We start from the raw sequence: 18,220 nt of genomic DNA on the forward strand, positions 1-18,220 counted from the left end.
TTTTGACTAAATTTTCTATAGAAATAAAATTTTGGCAAAATTTTTTATAGAAATAAAATTTTGGCAAAATTTTTTATAGAAATCAAATTTTGACCAAATATTTAGAAATAAAATTTTGAATAAAATTTTTATAGAAATGAAATTTGGCAAACATTTTTATAGAAAGATAAGTTTGAAAAAGTTATCAATAGAAATACAATTAAAAAAATGTGTAGCAAACAAAATTTTGCAAAATTTTCTATAGAAATAAAATTTTGCAAAATAACATATTTTATAGAAACAAAATTTTAACTAAATTTTCTATAGAAATAAAATTTTGACAAAATTTTATATAGAAACAAATATTTCTATAGTAATAAAATTTCGAATACATTTTTTATAGCAGTGAGCATCAGTAAGAAAAAAAATTTTTGAGAAAATTTGCTATAGAAATAAAATTTGACAATTTTTTCTTATAGAAATAAAATTTTGAAAAATGTATCAATAAAAATACAATTTTAGAAAAATTTTTGTGTAGTACATAAAATTCTGCAAAATATTCTACAGAAACAAAATTTTGACTAAATTTTCTATAGAAATTAAATTTTGACAAAATTTTCTAATAAAAAAGTTTATTAATATAAAATTTTGGCAAAATTTTCTATAGAAATAAAATTTTGACCAAATTTTCTAATAAAAAATCTATTACTATAAAATTTTGGCAAAATTTTCTATAGAAAAACAATTTTGACTTAAGTTTTTATAGAAATAAAATATCAATAGAAATATATATATCTATAGAAAAAAATTTTGAATAAATTTTTTATAGAAATAAAATTTTGACAAAATTTGCTATAGAAATAAAATTTTGACAAAACTTTTTATAGAAATAACATTTTGACAAAATTTTCTATAAAAAAACAACGTTGAAAAAAATTTCTGTCAATATTCCACATATGTATATGGCCTTAAAATAAAATTAAAAAAAAATATATATATTTCGGGTATTAAAATGGATCGATCCAGGCCCTAGCAGATGGGCTAGGAAACATAAAAAGATAGCCGTAATTGGAAGTTGATTTTCATTTACAATCATGCTGTACATTGATCAAATGAATAACGCAATGGAAACTAATTTGCGTAAAAACTTGCTTAGTTACAAAAATGTGAAGTGTTTTAAAAAATTTGGTTTAGCCAAGACTCCGACTCCGGCTCCACAGCCCTGGTATTGACATCGTCCTTAAATTCGATGATTTTTTGTAACTTGACTAATCACTCATAAAAAACAATTGGTTCCAAAAACTTTGATATTTCCTTAACCCTTTCGACCCCGAATTTTTATAGGTATCGCTAATTTTTTTTACTTTTAATCATGTTGAAGTCATTTAAGAAGCGTCTAGCCAAAATTTGGGGTCGCCACGCCCATTCGTTTAGGCGGTAGAGAATGTTGCCTGTGGGCAACTTTGGGCAATTGTGACTACAAAATAGTTTGTTTTGTAATGATAGACGTATTACGTTTTATTAGATTTTTGTTAATTTTTTTTTTATTTTACAGTAAATATATACTTAGATGTGCGCGTGAGTGGAATTTCAATCACGCTCAAACACATTCACGAAGAAATACGCCATGTGGGTAGGAATTCAGGGTCACGAAATGAAATCAGGAAATGAAAAGTCATGCTCGCGCACGATCACACATGAACAACGTTTATGTCTCACGCTTTCGCACGATTCACGACAAATATTCGGAACACGAATATTTTCGGAACACGACAATTTTCGTGGCTCAATAAAATTCTGGTAATTAACGAAATTTCTCGTGACACACGCTATTGAAATCTTAAGCGTGATTAAATAAGTAAGGGTGATTAAAATCGGTGAGCTTGAATTTAATCGTGAACGTGAATTTGTTCGTGATTATGACTTTTTGTGTCTGTTTTACCGTGAGTGTGAATTTTATCGTGAACATGAATTTTATCGTTAACGTTAATTTTATCTTAAGCGTAAGTTGGATCGTAAGGGTGGGTTGGATCGTGAAAGTAAATTTTTATCGGGAGCGTGACTTCGGAGAAAGTTTACTCACTCACAATCATGAACACAATTTGATGTTTACTCACGCTCACGCGCCACACATTTTTCTTTAATCCCGTTCACGCATATTCACGAGATTTCGTTTAAATTTCATTCACGGCTTCGCGTGAATCACGCGTGACTCACGAAAAGGTTTTGTTTTTTTTTTTGTTTTTAACCCATGTCAATTTAACTGGCGGTGTAAAAAACTAAAGTATTATAAAGCGTCAATATTCGTGTTAATCCACTAGTATGTTGCGAAGAAGTGGCTTCCTCCCTTTTTACGATTCCTTCCAAATTCCCCACTGCACAACAGATATGTTTTCCACATCATCGCCGCATTTCTCGTCACTGGGACATCCCAATTGAAGTTCAAATTTTTTTCAAAATCATTGTTTTTTAAACCATTTTCTCCAGGCCTTATGTTCAAAAATATGTAATTTTACTACCACAATTGCCCAAAGTTGCCCACAGGCAACTTTTCAATTTTAAAAATTTCTCATCTGTTGTTTTTTGTAATTCTAAGATTTGACTTCCAGAAATATTTTATTTGACATGTACTACAATAGATTTAATAAAAACTTTCAACATTTTAGTTGTAATTTTTGAAAAAAGTCACATGTATAAAAACCTCTTTTTAAATTCGCAAATATTTTTTTCTTGAGGTACGTGCGTATTAATGAAAATTTTTTTGCTAATTGACAACCAAATTAGCTGATTTTTCATTCAACTTGAAGAGAACACTTGTAGCTTTCGATACCGTTACAGTTTTATGAACAAAAGCAAAAACAACGCTGACAGTGAGTCTCAAAACACAAAAAGTTGCCCACAGGCAACTTTAGGGTCGAAAGGGTTAAGGACTTTGGTATTGATTCCGAGCCAAAGATGCTGCCTCATTAGAAATTAGCCATTTTTTGGGGAGCTATCTGCCTTTAAACCTATGTCAGTTTAAAGATTCTTTCCTTAAATATAAAAGGTCTTTCTTTACTTTAAAGAAAATTTGTCTTACATCGTTGATATTCGGCTTTAACGAAGTGACGCAAATTTCTAAGATTCGTGTCCTAAATTAAAGATTATAGATTAATGAAGGAAAGATCATGAACTTTATTTTAATTAAAATTTTCTTATTTTAAATAAATTTTTCCTTAATATCGTGTATTCTACAATTTAGGCTGCTTAATTCTTCATATTAGCTTATTTTGTTTATGCAGTATAAAGCTAAAACGTATTTAAATCTAGGATACGTCTTTTAGGAATTTATTTTAAAGACAAGGAAAGATCATTAATTTTATTTTTATTAAAATTTCCTTATTTTAAGGAAAAAATTCTATAAATTAAATTTAGGCTGCTTAATTCTTTATATTAACTTACTTTTTTATGCAGTATATAGCTAAAATGTATTTAAATCTAGGATATGTCTTTTGGGACTTTAGTTTTAGGACTTTTAACTTAAACCAAGGCATAATTCATACTTGAAATCGGATATGAATTTAATAATACCATATGATGAAAAGATTTTCAAATTCCGCTTCTTTGGCTTGGAACCAATACCAAAATCCTTAAATGAAAGACAAAATTTTTGGAATCGCGCAAACGTTTTTTAGTTCAGTGTAAAGCACTAAAAATCTAAATATTGGATTGTTGTAGAGAGGGATATTTGGAAAATTTTGGGCGTGCGATGGGTGCCACGTTTGTTTACCCTGGACAACCAGCTCAACCAAGAGATCTTTTCAGAAAAAATTTCGATGCTGCACTGAAAAAAATATTTAGGTGGTATTAAAGATTATGCAACCTAAATTTTAGGTGGTATTAAAGATTATGCAACCTAAATTTACAAAATATTAAGGACATTTTTTAATATTGAAATTAAAAAAAGATTATAATCTATTGTTCAAATAAATTTTTTTTATTAAGTTTAGGACACCAAATTTGGAAATTTATGTCCCGGCGTTGTATGTCTTTCAACTAAGGCAAAATTTCCTTAAAGTAAGGAAACACATTTTTGATTTACAGTAATTGTCCTTAAATTAACTGAAACATTGAATCTTTACATTTTAAATAAACAAGCTACAAATGTATGCTAAAACTTAGTTTTAGGACTTAGCATCTTTGGTTTAAAGTTTTGTTTTTTTTTTTGAAGTAAGAAAACATTTTTTATTTTGAGGTATCCATTATAATTTGGCATTTGTTTGTGCGTGATTTACTTTATTGATATACCGCGAAAAGAAAATTCGATAAATGAGATCTGAATCCTAATTTTAATTTTATTAGTCGCTAAAAACTGCTTTATTTTAAAGAAACTGCATCTTTGACTCGGAATCAATACCAAAACCTTAAGAGAAGGAAAAAATTCCTTTTTTTTAATTTTTTGTGAATTTCATTTGTATAAAACTTTTTTCCCCATTTTTAGAAACATGTAATTTAAGTAAGCAAAAATAATTAATATAAGAAAAAATCTAACCTTTAGTTTAAAAAATAAAATAAAGTTAAAATAAATAAAAATTGCTGTTTTGCAATAGGAATAATTTAAATTTAATTTTTTTCTGTGTAACGATGGAATGACAAACGTGTTGTCCTTTCTAATGGTGCATATAATTGAAAATATTACAAATTTTCAATATTACGAATAAAAAAATTCCGCACACATTTTTAAACTTATTTTTTTAAACTGATACATTTACTTATTTCCTATATATGTCATATGTTGTGAATAAATTATAAATTTTCAAAAATTTCATTTTGCAAATCTACTATTAATTCATAAAATGAATGCAATATTTCTTAAATATCTGTTAAGCCAATTGGTTTCTTTTTATCAATAAAAAAAATTAAATGCGTTTTTTTACTCACTTATGGCATTATCAGCTGAAAAGAAAATAAAAAATAATAAAAAGGGCATTAATATCGTAATATAAATAGCCAATATAAAATTTTAAATATTTCTTTATTCTATTATAAAAAGAAGTACATACTTTAAAGCCATTATTTCTTAAAAAAAAAAGAACAAAATATCCAAAACTCATAAATATATTCGACCGAACAACCAATAAAAATAATGCTATTTAAATAAAGACGTTCTTTACGATTTAACTATAATTCAATGGCATTCTTTACACTTTAATGGGGACAAAGTAAAAAGAACAAAAAAAACCAAAGCACACCTGAATCTCATGGCGGATGTTGGTTGCGAGAGCAAGGTGGCAAAAATCTATAAATTTTGCCAGACTTCATTACAAACGACTTTTTATGGCTGATAGACAATTTGTGTGTCTGTTGACATCTTAAAAGTCCATAAAAATATCCTATGAATGTTCTACCTAATGCTAACGCAGTATCTTAGAAAATGGTATGCAAAAGAAAATTGGAGATGTAGAATTTTGAAATTCGATTATTACTTTTAAAAATTTTTTCAATACCGTGTCCTAACTTTAAATTCGTATGTAATTGAATTAAGACGAAATTTTCTTAAAATAAAGAAACACTCGTTTTTCTTTAATGGAATAATTTTAAAATTAGCTGAGATTAGACTAAAGATAAAAAACCTGTAATGTAGGCTCCTTTGAGGACTTTGCATCTTTATTTAAAGTTTATTTTTTAAGTTAAGATAACGTGTTTTGTTAACTTTAAATTACCTGGTATAAATTGTACGTTAATACCTTTATATATTATATATGGTATATTATACCGTAAAAGGAGAATAAAAATTCGATAAAATTGATCTGTATCTGTATGTAAATTCCAACTTTATAAAGCTTAGAGCTAAAGATAGATAGCTCCCTAAAAATTCCAATATTTTAATGAAACGGCATCTTTGGCTAAGATCCAGGAAAACTTTTTTTGGTGTAGGATTACAATAAAAAATTTTGATTTTTACCGTTGAATCCATCCCAAAAGCGATAATCCTCCAAAGTTAGATTTAGTCTTTCCATATGTCATGACACTCTTAAAATATGTGCTTACTTTTCGAAACAGTATGAACATTTAGACCCCATGAATTATCTAAGGTGGATACCAATCTTGCACCCCACATGCTTTATATGGACGAGTCGCTTTGAGCGTTGTGGGGATATACTCCACCTTTGTGGAGTATTCAAAAAAGAGCTTGAAACTCCTACCAATCATACGATAAATATAAAGAGGAGTAGATCTCCGGAAGGTCAGAACTTTGGGATTCGGCAAGGGTGTATGTATGATGGAAAAGCCAAAGACTGATACCAGTACATTGCAAATATGAGGGTTGCCTTTCGGGATTATCGAACAAAAACAAATATTATTGTTTTTAAAAATATTCCCTATTAAGATCAATACACTTTTCAATGCGTTCGAACCAATTGTCGAAGCACTTTTGCCACTCTAATTGAGGTATCAAAATTTCAGTTGCTTGGGCCGATGTGTAAGATTTTTTTTTAAATTTTTGTCAATATTTTATTTCTATCGAAAATTTTGACAAAATTTTCTTTCTATAGAAAATTTTGACAAAATTTACTTTCTATAGAAAATTTTCTCAAAATTTTATTTCTATAGAAAATTTTATCAACATTTTATTTCTACAGAACTTTTTCTCAAACTTTCATTTCTATAAAAAATTTTGTCAACATTTCATTTCCATAGAAAATTTTGGCAAAATTTTATTTCTATAGAAAATTTTGTCAACATTTTATTTCTATAGCGAATATTGTCAAAATTTTATGTCTTTATAAAATTTTTTCAAAATTTTATTTCTATAGAGAATTTTTGCAAAATTTTATTTCTATCGAAAAGTTTGTCCAAATTTTATTTCTATAGAAATTTTGTAAAAATTGTATTTCTATAGAAAAGTTTGTCAAAATTCTATAGAAGAGAATATAGAGAATTTTTGCAAAATTTTATTTCTATCGAAAATTTTGTCCAAATTTTATTTCTATAGAAAATTTTGTCAAAATTTTATTTCTATAGAAAATTTTGTGAAAATTTTATTTCTATAGAAAATTTTGTGAAAATTTTATTTCTATAAATTTTGTCAACATTTTATTTCTATAGAAAATTTTGTCAAAATTTTATTCCTATAGCGAATATTGTCAAAAATGTATGTATTTTGAAAATTTTGTTAAAATTTTATTTCTATAGAAAATTTTGTTAAAATTTTATTTCTATAGAAAATTTTGTCAAAATTTTATTTCTATAGAAAATTTTGTCAACATTTTATTCCTATAGAAAATTTTGACAAAATTATTCCTATGGAAAATCTTCTCAAACTTTCATTTCTATAAAAAATGTTGTCAACATTTTATTTGCATAGAAAACTTTTGCAAAATTTTATATCTAAAGAAAATTTTGCCAAAATTTTATTTTATAGAAAATTTTGTCAAAATTTTACTTTTTGTAGAAAATTTTGTGTATAAAAAATTTTGTCAACATTTTATTTCCATAGAAAATTTTGGCAAAATTTTATTTCTATAGAAAATTTAGTCAAAATTTTATTTCTATAGCGAATATTGTCAAAATTTTATGTCTTTAGAAAATTTTGTTAAAATTTTATTTCTATAGAAAATTTTGTCAAAATTTTATTTCTATAGATAATTTTGTCCAAATTGTATTTCTGAAGAAAATTTTGTCATAATTTTATTTCTATAGAAAATTTTGCCAAAATTTTATTTCTATAGAAAATTTTGTCAAAATTATATTTCTATGGAAAATTTTATTTTATATAGAAAATTTTTGCCAAAATTTTATTTATTATATTTATTATCTATAAAAAAATTTGTCAACATTTTATTTCCATAAAAAATTTTGGCAAAATTTTATTTCTATAGAAAATTTAGTCAAAATTTTATTTCTATAGCGAATATTGTCAAAATTTTATGTCTTTAGAAAATTTTGTTAAAATGTTATTTCTATAGGAAATTTTGTCAAAATTTTATTTCTATCGAAAATTTTGTCCAAATTTTATTTCTATAGAAAATTTTATTTTATATAGAAAATATTTGCCAAAATTTTATTTTTATAGAAAATGTTTGCCAAAAGTTTTTTTTTCTATAGAAATTTTTGTTAAAATTTTATTTGTATAGAAAATTTTGTAAAAATTTTATTTCTATAGATAATTTTGTCAAAATTTTATTTCTGAAGAAAATTTTGTAATAATTTTATTTCTATAGAAAATTTTGCCAAAATTTTATTTCTATAGAAAATTTTGTCAAAATTATATTTCTATGGAAAATTTTGTTTTATATAGAAAATTTTTGCCAAAATTTTATTTCTATAGAAAATGTTTTTAAAAATTTTTTCTATAGAAAATTTTGTCAATATTTTATTTCTATAGAACATTTTGTCAAAATTTTACTTTTTATAGAAAATTTTGTCAAAATTTTATTTCTATAAAAAATTTTGTCAACATTTTACTTCCATTGAAAATTTTATTAAAATTTTAGTTCTATTGAAGTTTGTCAAAATTTTATTTCTATCGAAAATTTTGTCAAAATTTTATTCCTATAGAAAATTTTGTCAAACTTTCATTTCTATAAAAAATTTTGTCAACATTTTATTTCCATAGAAAATTTTGCCAAAATTTTATATCTAAAGAAAATTTTGTCAAAATTTTACTTTTTATAGAAAATTCTGTCAAAATTTTACTTTTTATCAACATTTTATTTCTATAGTAAATTTTGTCAAAATTTTATTTCTATAGAAAATTTTGTCAAAATTTTCTTTCAATAGAAAAATTTTTAAAAATATTATTTTCAAAATTTTACTTTTTATAGAAAATTCTGTCAAAATTTTACTTTTTATCAACATTTTATTTCTATAGTAAATTTTGTCAAAATTTTATTTCTATAGAAAATTTTGTAAAATTTTATTTCTATAGAAAATTTTGTCAAAATTTATTTCTATAGAAAATGTTGTCAAAATTTTATTTCTATAGATTTTTTTTGAAAAATTTTATTTCTATAGAAAATTTTGTCACAACTTTATGTCTATCGAAAATTTTGTCCAAATTTTATTTCTATAGAAAATTTTGACAAAATTTTCGCAAAAAAGAAATAAAATGTTCACAAAATTTTCTATAGACTTAAAATTTTGAAAAAATTGTCTATAGAAATAAAAATTGGACAAATTGTTCTATTTTCTAAAAATTTTATTTCAAAAGAAAATTTTGTCAAAATTTTATTTCTATAGGGATTATTGTAAAAAGTTTATGTCTTTAGAAAAATTTCCCAAAGTTTTATTTCTATCGAAAATTTTGTCAAAATTTTATTTCTATAGAAAATTTTGTCAAAATTTTATTTCTATAGAAAATTTTGTCAAAATTTTATTTCTATAGAAAATTTTGTCAAAATTGTATTTCTATAGAAAATGTTGTCAAAATTTTTTGTCAAGATTTCACCTCTATAGAAAAATTTCTTAATATTTTATTTCTACAGAAATTTGTGTCAAAATTTTGTTTCTATAGAAAATTTCTTCAAATTTTTTTCTATAGAAAATTTTGTTAAGATTTTATTTCTATAGAAAATTTTGTCAAAATTTTATGTGTATAGAAAATTTTGTGAAAATTTTATTTCAATAGAACATTTTGTCAAAATTTTATTTCTATAGAAAATGTTGTTAAAATATTATTTCTATAGAAATTTTTGTCAAAATTTTATGTCTATAGAAAATTTTTGTCAAAATTTTATTTCAATGGACAATTTAGCTTTTAGGTATTTATAATATTCCATTTTTCTTTGTATTCCAAATGGAGACCTTTTGAAACCGGTTACAAAATTAATTTTTCTCCATAAATGAAAAACCAGTCAAATGCGAAAACTGCATAAATATCCATGTCTAAGCAGCGGTAAACCCTCACTCTTGTGCGGGAAAAAAATAAAATATTTTCTCAATGCATAATAAAGAATAGGGAAAATGAAAAATTCACAAAGAAAAAAAAAAACAAGAAAATACCGGCAAACACACCTTTAAAGCATACGATTACAAAGACAACATTTTAAAGCAAACAACAGCAAAAAAAAAATTACTCCACCCTGGCTGCAATGGGAAAGGCCAAATGAAATCGAACTAAACTACAAGCTGCAGATACTCCAAACCTCAATGCCTGAACGGAATATCTCGAGGACGAAACGTAAACCATGGAACATGGAAAACGGAAGTCAAGGCAAACGGCTCATGTTATTTAAGTTTCCTGTCATTTTGAACGCCAGCATCCTTAACGGATATAAGAGGCATACCAACCACACACACACAAAACCCGGTCGCATGCCAAGCCAGGACTTCCAATTTTTGCCATAGGAGTGTGTCATTGCTTGCAAACACCCATAAATTCTTAAAATTGTGCTAGAGATATGCAAAATATTTTTTTTCCTCAAATGCCAATCGTGGGGGAGTAAAGAAGACAAGAAAAAATAAATAAAAAAAGTGTAGATAAAAATAAGTTCAACTTTAAACAAATTACTAAGAAAAACTCTCTAAACCTCAAATATTTCAACTGACACTTATACCAGCCCTGAGACAAAACAAAAAACAAACTTTTCCAACTCACTAAAAATGCAATTATTAACCCTCAAGTGACCGGCAATGGAAACGAAAACTTTTTCGTTGTATACTTGAAAAAGTCGTTGACCAAAAGTTAATACCAACCAACATGTGTATGAATTTGCCATCATTGGTCAACTGGAGACTTCCGTTGTCCGTCGGCAGTAGTAGCCCAAGAATCCAGAAAAATCAAAACAACAACAAATGAAGAAATAAAGTTTTTATCCAGAGTTTTCTCAAACAAGACAAACAGGAGATGACTTACAAAGGCATGGGTGCTGGGGGACAAAAAAAAAACGAACTAAACTCTTCAACGGAAATATGAACTTTGTCTTAAGAGAGCTTAAAGGAGGTACGGGTTGTTAAGTTCCCTCTTCTACTCTGCTATGGTGATATACGAGTCTATGCATATGTTGGCAGTGAATACTGAGTTGTGTAAGTTAACCTAGTCACTCATCACTTATCTGGGAGTTTATGTTGTAAGTTTTATGGACTGTTGCCGGTTTTTGTTTTTTGTCAAAGTGTAGTCAGAATCATTGAAGTGTATGTTATCGCTTGGATTATAGGAAATGTTTCCATAAGAATAAATAAAACTGTAGATTTTTTTCACGAAAGAAACAATGTCGAAATTGAAATAAACTTTACGATTGACAAATAAAGAAGAGAGAAAGAAAGTCGACCGGAACCAGATATACAGGCTGGCTTATATGATTCCAGTGACAGTTTATTTTATTGTTTACAAGCTTACAAAATCATTTTTTTTGCATTCTGATATAAAGGTAATCGTGATAGAATTCACGTGTGATAGTGCACACATTTTTTTCTGATTCAATCACGTAATTTTTTGATCCAATTACTTTTTTAATTGAAATGTCTTCAATCACGAAAATGATAGTATCAATCACAGTTTTAATTGGACATAAAAAAATAATTGATGAAAAAATTAATTGATTTCATTAGCCAATTTATATGGGGGCTACATATAATTATGGACCGTTGTGGACCAATTTTTGCATGGTTGTTAGAGACCATATACTAACACCATGTACAAAATGTCAGGCGGATCGAATGAAATTTGCTTCTCTTAGAGGATCGGCAAGACAAATTTGGGGGTCCGTTTATATGGGGGCTATACGTAAAAGAGAACCGATATGGCCCATTTGCAATACCATCTGACCTACATCAATAACAACTACTTGTGCCAAGTTTCAAGTCGATAGCTTGTTTCGTTCGGAAGTTAGCGAGATTTCAACAGACGGACTCAGGCTGGCGAAAAATTGTTGACCTTTTGGTATCACCACACTGAAAGAAGAGCTATCTTTTCTGAGCAACGAAATTTTAGACAAACGAAGATTTCTTTTGACGCTAAACATTTTTTTAGAAGCAAATAAAACATAAAATAAAATTTCGTTCCTTAGGAAAGTATTTTTTCTTTGGGTGCAGACGAATCTAACCTAACCTGAACGCTTGCAATTTCACTATCTCATAACTGTCAAATGTAGTCTCTCTCGGGTTCTCTTTGGATGGCTGTTTGGTGAAACGAACGACTTTCAGTAAAAATTTGTGATAATTATCAAAAATTATGGGGTTCTCGAACCGAGTTAATTACAGTCATTAATCGATTGAAGAATTCAATTGAATAAAATATTCGTAAATATATGTTTAGTTACAAAAATATAAAGTGTTTTTAAAATTCAGGTTTGGGCGGTGTCGGAGTCGAGCAAAATTTATAGACTCCGACTCCAGCTAAATCTTCAGACTCCGACTCCGGCTCCACAGCCCTGGTCAATGGTCATCTACTACCATCTTTGAAATCCCAGCAAATTTGTCCAAATCCTAACATTTTCTCACTTGTTTTAATTTAGATTTCACATTTTGAGTATCTTGAAATCATTTCATTATTACAAATGTCTTAGGTCATCGAACAATTGGCAAATCATATTGATATTGCTAGAGACAAAGCTGATTCATATCCAAAATACAATTGTCATGACAAGGAAAATAACCTCCAAAATGATAAGACAATAATTTCAAATCCCCATGGAATGGTCTGGTCGACCAGAAATCCATGCAATTTTCTTTTTGTTTAGGACTTTGCAATATAATATTGTAGCAGTAATATATAAACAAATCCTCCTATGTAGTTTTTCTCAAAGAAATAATTCTTTTTCAGGTCATGCTATTAGGGAATGCAGTCACTAAAAAAAAAAATAGAATTTCCACAATCGAATTAAAAGTCCAGCACGCAGAGAAGAAACTTATTTCAAAAGCAAAATGTTATTTTTCAACATTTTTATCGCAAAAATGTTGTTTTCTCGCCAAACATATACATGGTCGCCGAAATCAAATACATAATTTTGGAGAAAATAAAATGGTTGGGGCTAACATGTTCCATGTTCACCGTCCAAAAATAACATTTTGCTAATAAAACATGTTCGGGGTGATCATATTCTTTCTCTGGGTGTGGGTAGACACATTTTGGGCGCAGACCATAAACATTCCAATGAAGCGTTTTACTTTATTGCATTACATGTTTATCAACACTCAAAAAAAAAGTGAACTCTCTATTTCACTAAAGCCAATTTAACTTTATTGTAGTTCATGGAATTATTATGTTTGGAGAAAGTATCTTTTACTCTAATAGTTTTTTAAGTACGTTAGTTAAATTAATTAAAAAACGGGAAAAATTATATAGAAATTCAGCATTAAGATTTACTAAATTCGTATTTCTCACAACATAGTTCATTATTTCCCTGAATTTGTAAGTTTTACTACAAATGCACCCATCATGAACTTCGTATGTCACTAAAGACATTCCTGCAATTTTGAACTCCAATTTTTTCCTCAAACTACAAAATTTTCTTTAACAAGTGAAAAAACTTAATTATGTCTAATAAATTTTCTTGAATTTGTCGAAAAATATTTACTTATTTTTGTAATATCGGCGTGATGCCAGCGTTAGTAATACCGTTTAGTTAAACTTTTCTAAAAATATTCAAAATTTTCTAAAATTAACCGAAACTTTTCTTCCTGGTGGGTTCACTATTTTAAAAAATTAAACAATTTATTAAAAGTCAACAAAAAACAAGTATATACGGCCGTAAGTTCGGCCAGGCCGAAGCTTATGTACCCTCCACCATGGATTGCGTGGAAACTTCTACTGAAGACTGCCATCCACAATCGAATTACTTGGGTTGCGGTAACTTTTACCGATGACAAGGTATCTTAAAACTTCCTAATATCGTAATATATACCACGTAGTCCATACGTGGTATATACACACAAAAAAATAATTCTTTCCTCCCAAACGAAATTTTAGACAAACAAAGTTCGTTTCTCATTTGCTTTTCGCTGTAAGGAAGTGTATTTGGAAGAAAAGTATATACTTTTTGTGATAAACGTTTATTCTTTTCCAGGATGTAAAAACAACTAAAAAAAACATTGTTTTCTTGCTAATTGCATTTTCCCTCACATCTTTCTCACATCCACGAGATTTTTTAGTTCTTAACACCTTTTTCTTGTAATACCAACAATGTAGAAGAAATTATACGATTTTATACATTTTTAAAATTTTTTTACCTTTCGCCTGGACGGAGAATCGAACCGCGGACCATGCACTTTGTAATCCAACACACTAACCACTGAGCTATGTACCTGTTATGGTCATCAATAGATAAATATCCTATAAGTTATATTTATATAGCATAGCTTGCGGCGCCCACGAACCGAATAAACAAAGTTTATTTAACAGAAACAAACATTTAGTTTGGCACCGTGGAGCAGTGGTTGCTACGTCCGACTTGCATGCCAAGGGTCGTGGGTTCGATCCCTGCTTCGGCCAAAGTTTTTTTGTTTTTTTTTTACATATATTCCAGATATGTTCGGAAGATTCCGAAAAAATGTTCAACATTACATTGTAGTATATTAAATTTTGAACTGTAAAATGTGTCTTATTAAAGACCTAAAGTCAGAAAAGAACAGTGTTTGATATAAACGAAATGGAATGTGCTGTTGTTTCAAAAATAACTTTTTTTATTGAAAAAATAAAAATTTTGTAACAAACGAATTTTTTTGGTGATAAAAGTTTAAAATTTTCGAAGCAATTCAAAAAGCTCTAATAAAAGAAAAACGTTTTCCGTACACGTTTTCCAAACGTTTTTTTTCTTTGCGTGTATTAAACTTAAAATTGCCGATTAAATACGTATATAATTAATTTTGACAAAATTTTCTATAGAAATAAAATTTTGACAAAATAAAATTTTGACAACATTTACTATAGAAGTAAAATTTGGACAAAATTTTCTATAGAAATGCGATTTTAACAAAATTTTCTATAGGAATAACATTTTTACAAAATTTTCAAAAGATTTAAAATTTTGACAACATTCTCTATAGAATTAAAATTTTGACAACATTTTCTACAGAAATAAAATTGTGTCAAAATTTTCTATAGAAACAAAATTTGACAAAATTTTCTATAGGAATAAAATTTCGACAAAATTTTCCATAGAAATAAAATTTTGACAAAATTTTCTATAGAAACAAAATTTTGCTAGATTATTTTTGCTCGAGTGGCAAGCATGATTATAAACCGATATGGACCAATTTTTGTGTGATTGGGGATCAGCTATATATAACTATAGACCGGTATGGACCAATTTTGGCATATTTATTAGCGGCCATATATTAACACCACGTTGCAAATTTCAACCGGATCGGATGAATTTTGCTCGTCCAAGTGGCTCCGGAGCTCAAATCTGGGGATCGGTTTATATAGGGGCTATATATAATTATGGACCGATATGGACCAATTTTTGCATGGTTATTTGAGACCATATACTAACACCGCGTACCAAATTTCAACCGGATCGGATGAATTTTGCTCCTCTAAGAGGCTCCGGAGTTCAAATCTGGGGATCGGTTTATATGGGGGCTATATATAATTATGGACCGATGTAGACCAATTTGTGCATGGTTGTTAGAGACCGTATACTAACACCATGTACCAAATTTCAGCCGGATCGGATGAAATTTGCTTCTCTTAGAGCAAGCCAAATTTGGGGGTCCGTTTATATGGGGGCTTTGCGTAAAAGTGGACTGATATGCACCAATTTTTGCATGGTTGTTAGAGACCATATACTAACATCATGTACCAAATTTCAGCCGGATCGGATGAAATTTGCTTCTCTTAGAGCAATCGCAAGCCAAATTTGGGGGTTCGTTTATATGGGGACTATACGTAAAAGTGGACCGATATGGACCAATTTTAGCATGGTTGTTAGAGACCATATACTAACACAATGTACCAAATTTCAGCCGGATCGGATGAAATTTGGTTCTCTTAGAGCAATCGCAAGCCAAATTTGGGGGTCCGTTTATATGGGGGCTATACGTAAAAGTGGACCGATATGACCCATTTGCAATACCATCCGATCTACATCAATAACAACTACTTGTGCCAAGTTTCAAGTCGATAGCTTGTTTCATTCGGAAGTTATCGTGATTTCAACAGACGGACGGACGGACGGACATGCTCAGATCGACTCAGAATTTCACAACGACCCAGAATATATATACTTTATGGGATCTTAGAGCAATATTTCGATGTGTTACAAACGGAATGACAACATTAATATACCCCCATCCTATGGTGGAGGGTATAAAAATTAATTGATCCAAGTAAAAAATGAATTGATACTATTAATTAAAGTGATTGAGTTTTATTTTAATTTAAAAATTTTTTTGTATTAAATAAACTTTTAATTGAATATTTTTGAAAATTCTATTAAAATTTTAATTGAAAAATATTTTGGAGAAAAATTGTTCTGTGTAATTATAGCAAGGCAAATTAATTCAATGATAAAAAAAAATTGATCAATAAGTGCATCCCTAAACTCGAATTTTTCAGTATGGACTGGTATGACGCGGTAATCAATACTCAGTGAATTTCTTTTCCTCCTCAATTCGTCATTCGTCATACTCGCTAACTTTGTGTAAGCAATGCAAAAATGTTTGGTTTTTAGTTTTTCTTCGTTTTTTTTTTGTTTTTTTTAATTTCAGAAAATACCTCGCAACTCCCTCGAGTTGAATGTAATTTTTCGACATTGTTTGAGTGACAGGTAGGTGTGGACACTTCTATCATTCATTCCATTTTTGGACATTTTGTACAAACACCCACCTAGGCGAACAAGCATTTTGGTGTGACGCCTCTCCATCTCCCACACTTGCAATTGTGGTGACCAGAGCAGTTTATCCATGTTTTGCTATGGCCTTTCCTGTTTTTGTGGCAGTGTTTTCCGTTTTCCACTGTTGTTTTTTTGTCTTTTCTCGTGGTTTCCTCACTGTGTGAGTTGAGGGTTCAAATGCATACAATTTGTCGATTGTAGGTTATGCCCCCTAAAGCATGAAAGGTAAAAGTTACATGTCCGTTTTTCTTGTTGGTCTGTGTTTGCCAGAGCAACAGCAACAGCAGCAGCAGCAACAACAATTACAAAAATAGCCACAATAACAAGAACAACTCTTCTCTATGCGCAGGTTTCTTTCAGGAAGGGGGTTTTTGTTTCGCAGTTTGGTGTCCATTCACAATTCTCCATCCTATGTCAGTCAAGCAACTGCCACTGGTAAGGATAGCTGGCGGGCAAGGCGAAAGTCTGATATAATCCAACCCAATAACAGAGTTCTCTTGACGAATGCATAGAGGAGACGAGTAGAGTATCGATGGCGCCTTATCGTCCTTTCATGTTGGCCCATTTCATTACGATTTCTCCGTTTGTAGAGCATTTGTCATTCGTCCCACAAGCGATTGGATGGATGACCATGGCAAATTGTCCATGTCAAGATTGTGAAGATTTCACATAGGAGTTTCCAATTTGCCGTGGTCAAGAGGAAAACTTGGTGTATTTGTCTAATGCGGGGGTTTTGCCAATATAAAAACAAGCATACAGAGTAGCTGATATGTAATGTAACGAAGTAGACCGCTACATCTTTTTCAAAATTTATTGTTCAAAAGCCAAGACTGTCGGAAATAATATTAAATTTTAGATCAATTTAAATTATTTTCTAATTGTCATCTAATTGACCCGAATTATTGCCTTCAAACACCCAGCAAAAAAGAGCTTCCAAAAAAGTAGTTTGGATCCGGAAGGATTTAAAACTTGGATCATCTCCAATGAACCCCATTTTTTGGATCCTTTGCATTGTTTTAGATATTGTGCCTTGGAAGTTCATTTGGATGAAGAAATTGTCTAATTTTTACAAATTGAACGCTTTAGCATCCCAGCAAAAAAAGCGTCGCCAAAAAAGTAATCAACATGTTATTTTTGGATCCGAAAGTGGTGCAAAATTGGCGCAGAAGCGATGATTTTAACATGCGCTTGTCATAGGACGGATGTCCACCATTTCAACAGCTGTTGCACTGAATTTGCATCACTTCTTAAGGTGTGATGCGAATCCAGTGATTTGTATTTCAATAAAGAAATTTTGTGATATTTTGACAAATAAATAATTTTCAAAATTTTTCATGATTTTTAATGTATTTCAACGCTTGTCTGGAACGTTTGACATCAAATATTTTCAAAAAATTCTTAATTTTTCTAGAAAGAATTTAGCATTTTTTTTCGGCAAAATTTAAATAATTTGCACTATTTTATTAATTTTTAATCTGTTTTTA

General features: G+C 28.8%; 1 protein-coding gene across 3 annotated transcripts in view; it reads right to left on the reverse strand.

Moving 5' to 3' along the window:
- Nucleotides 1-18,220, reverse strand: part of pb (homeobox proposcipedia) — a 234,447-nt gene that overhangs the window by 119,837 nt on the left and 96,390 nt on the right. For all 3 annotated transcript variants that reach the window (XM_075292141.1, XM_075292142.1, XM_075292140.1), the window contains exon 2: nucleotides 4,900-4,914. In XM_075292141.1, the coding sequence (XP_075148256.1) occupies nucleotides 4,900-4,914 (15 nt within the window). The remainder of the gene's footprint in view (nucleotides 1-4,899; nucleotides 4,915-18,220) is intronic.

Source organism: Haematobia irritans, chromosome 1 (assembly GCF_050003625.1).
Source record: "Haematobia irritans isolate KBUSLIRL chromosome 1, ASM5000362v1, whole genome shotgun sequence".
NCBI lineage: Eukaryota > Metazoa > Arthropoda > Insecta > Diptera > Muscidae > Haematobia > Haematobia irritans.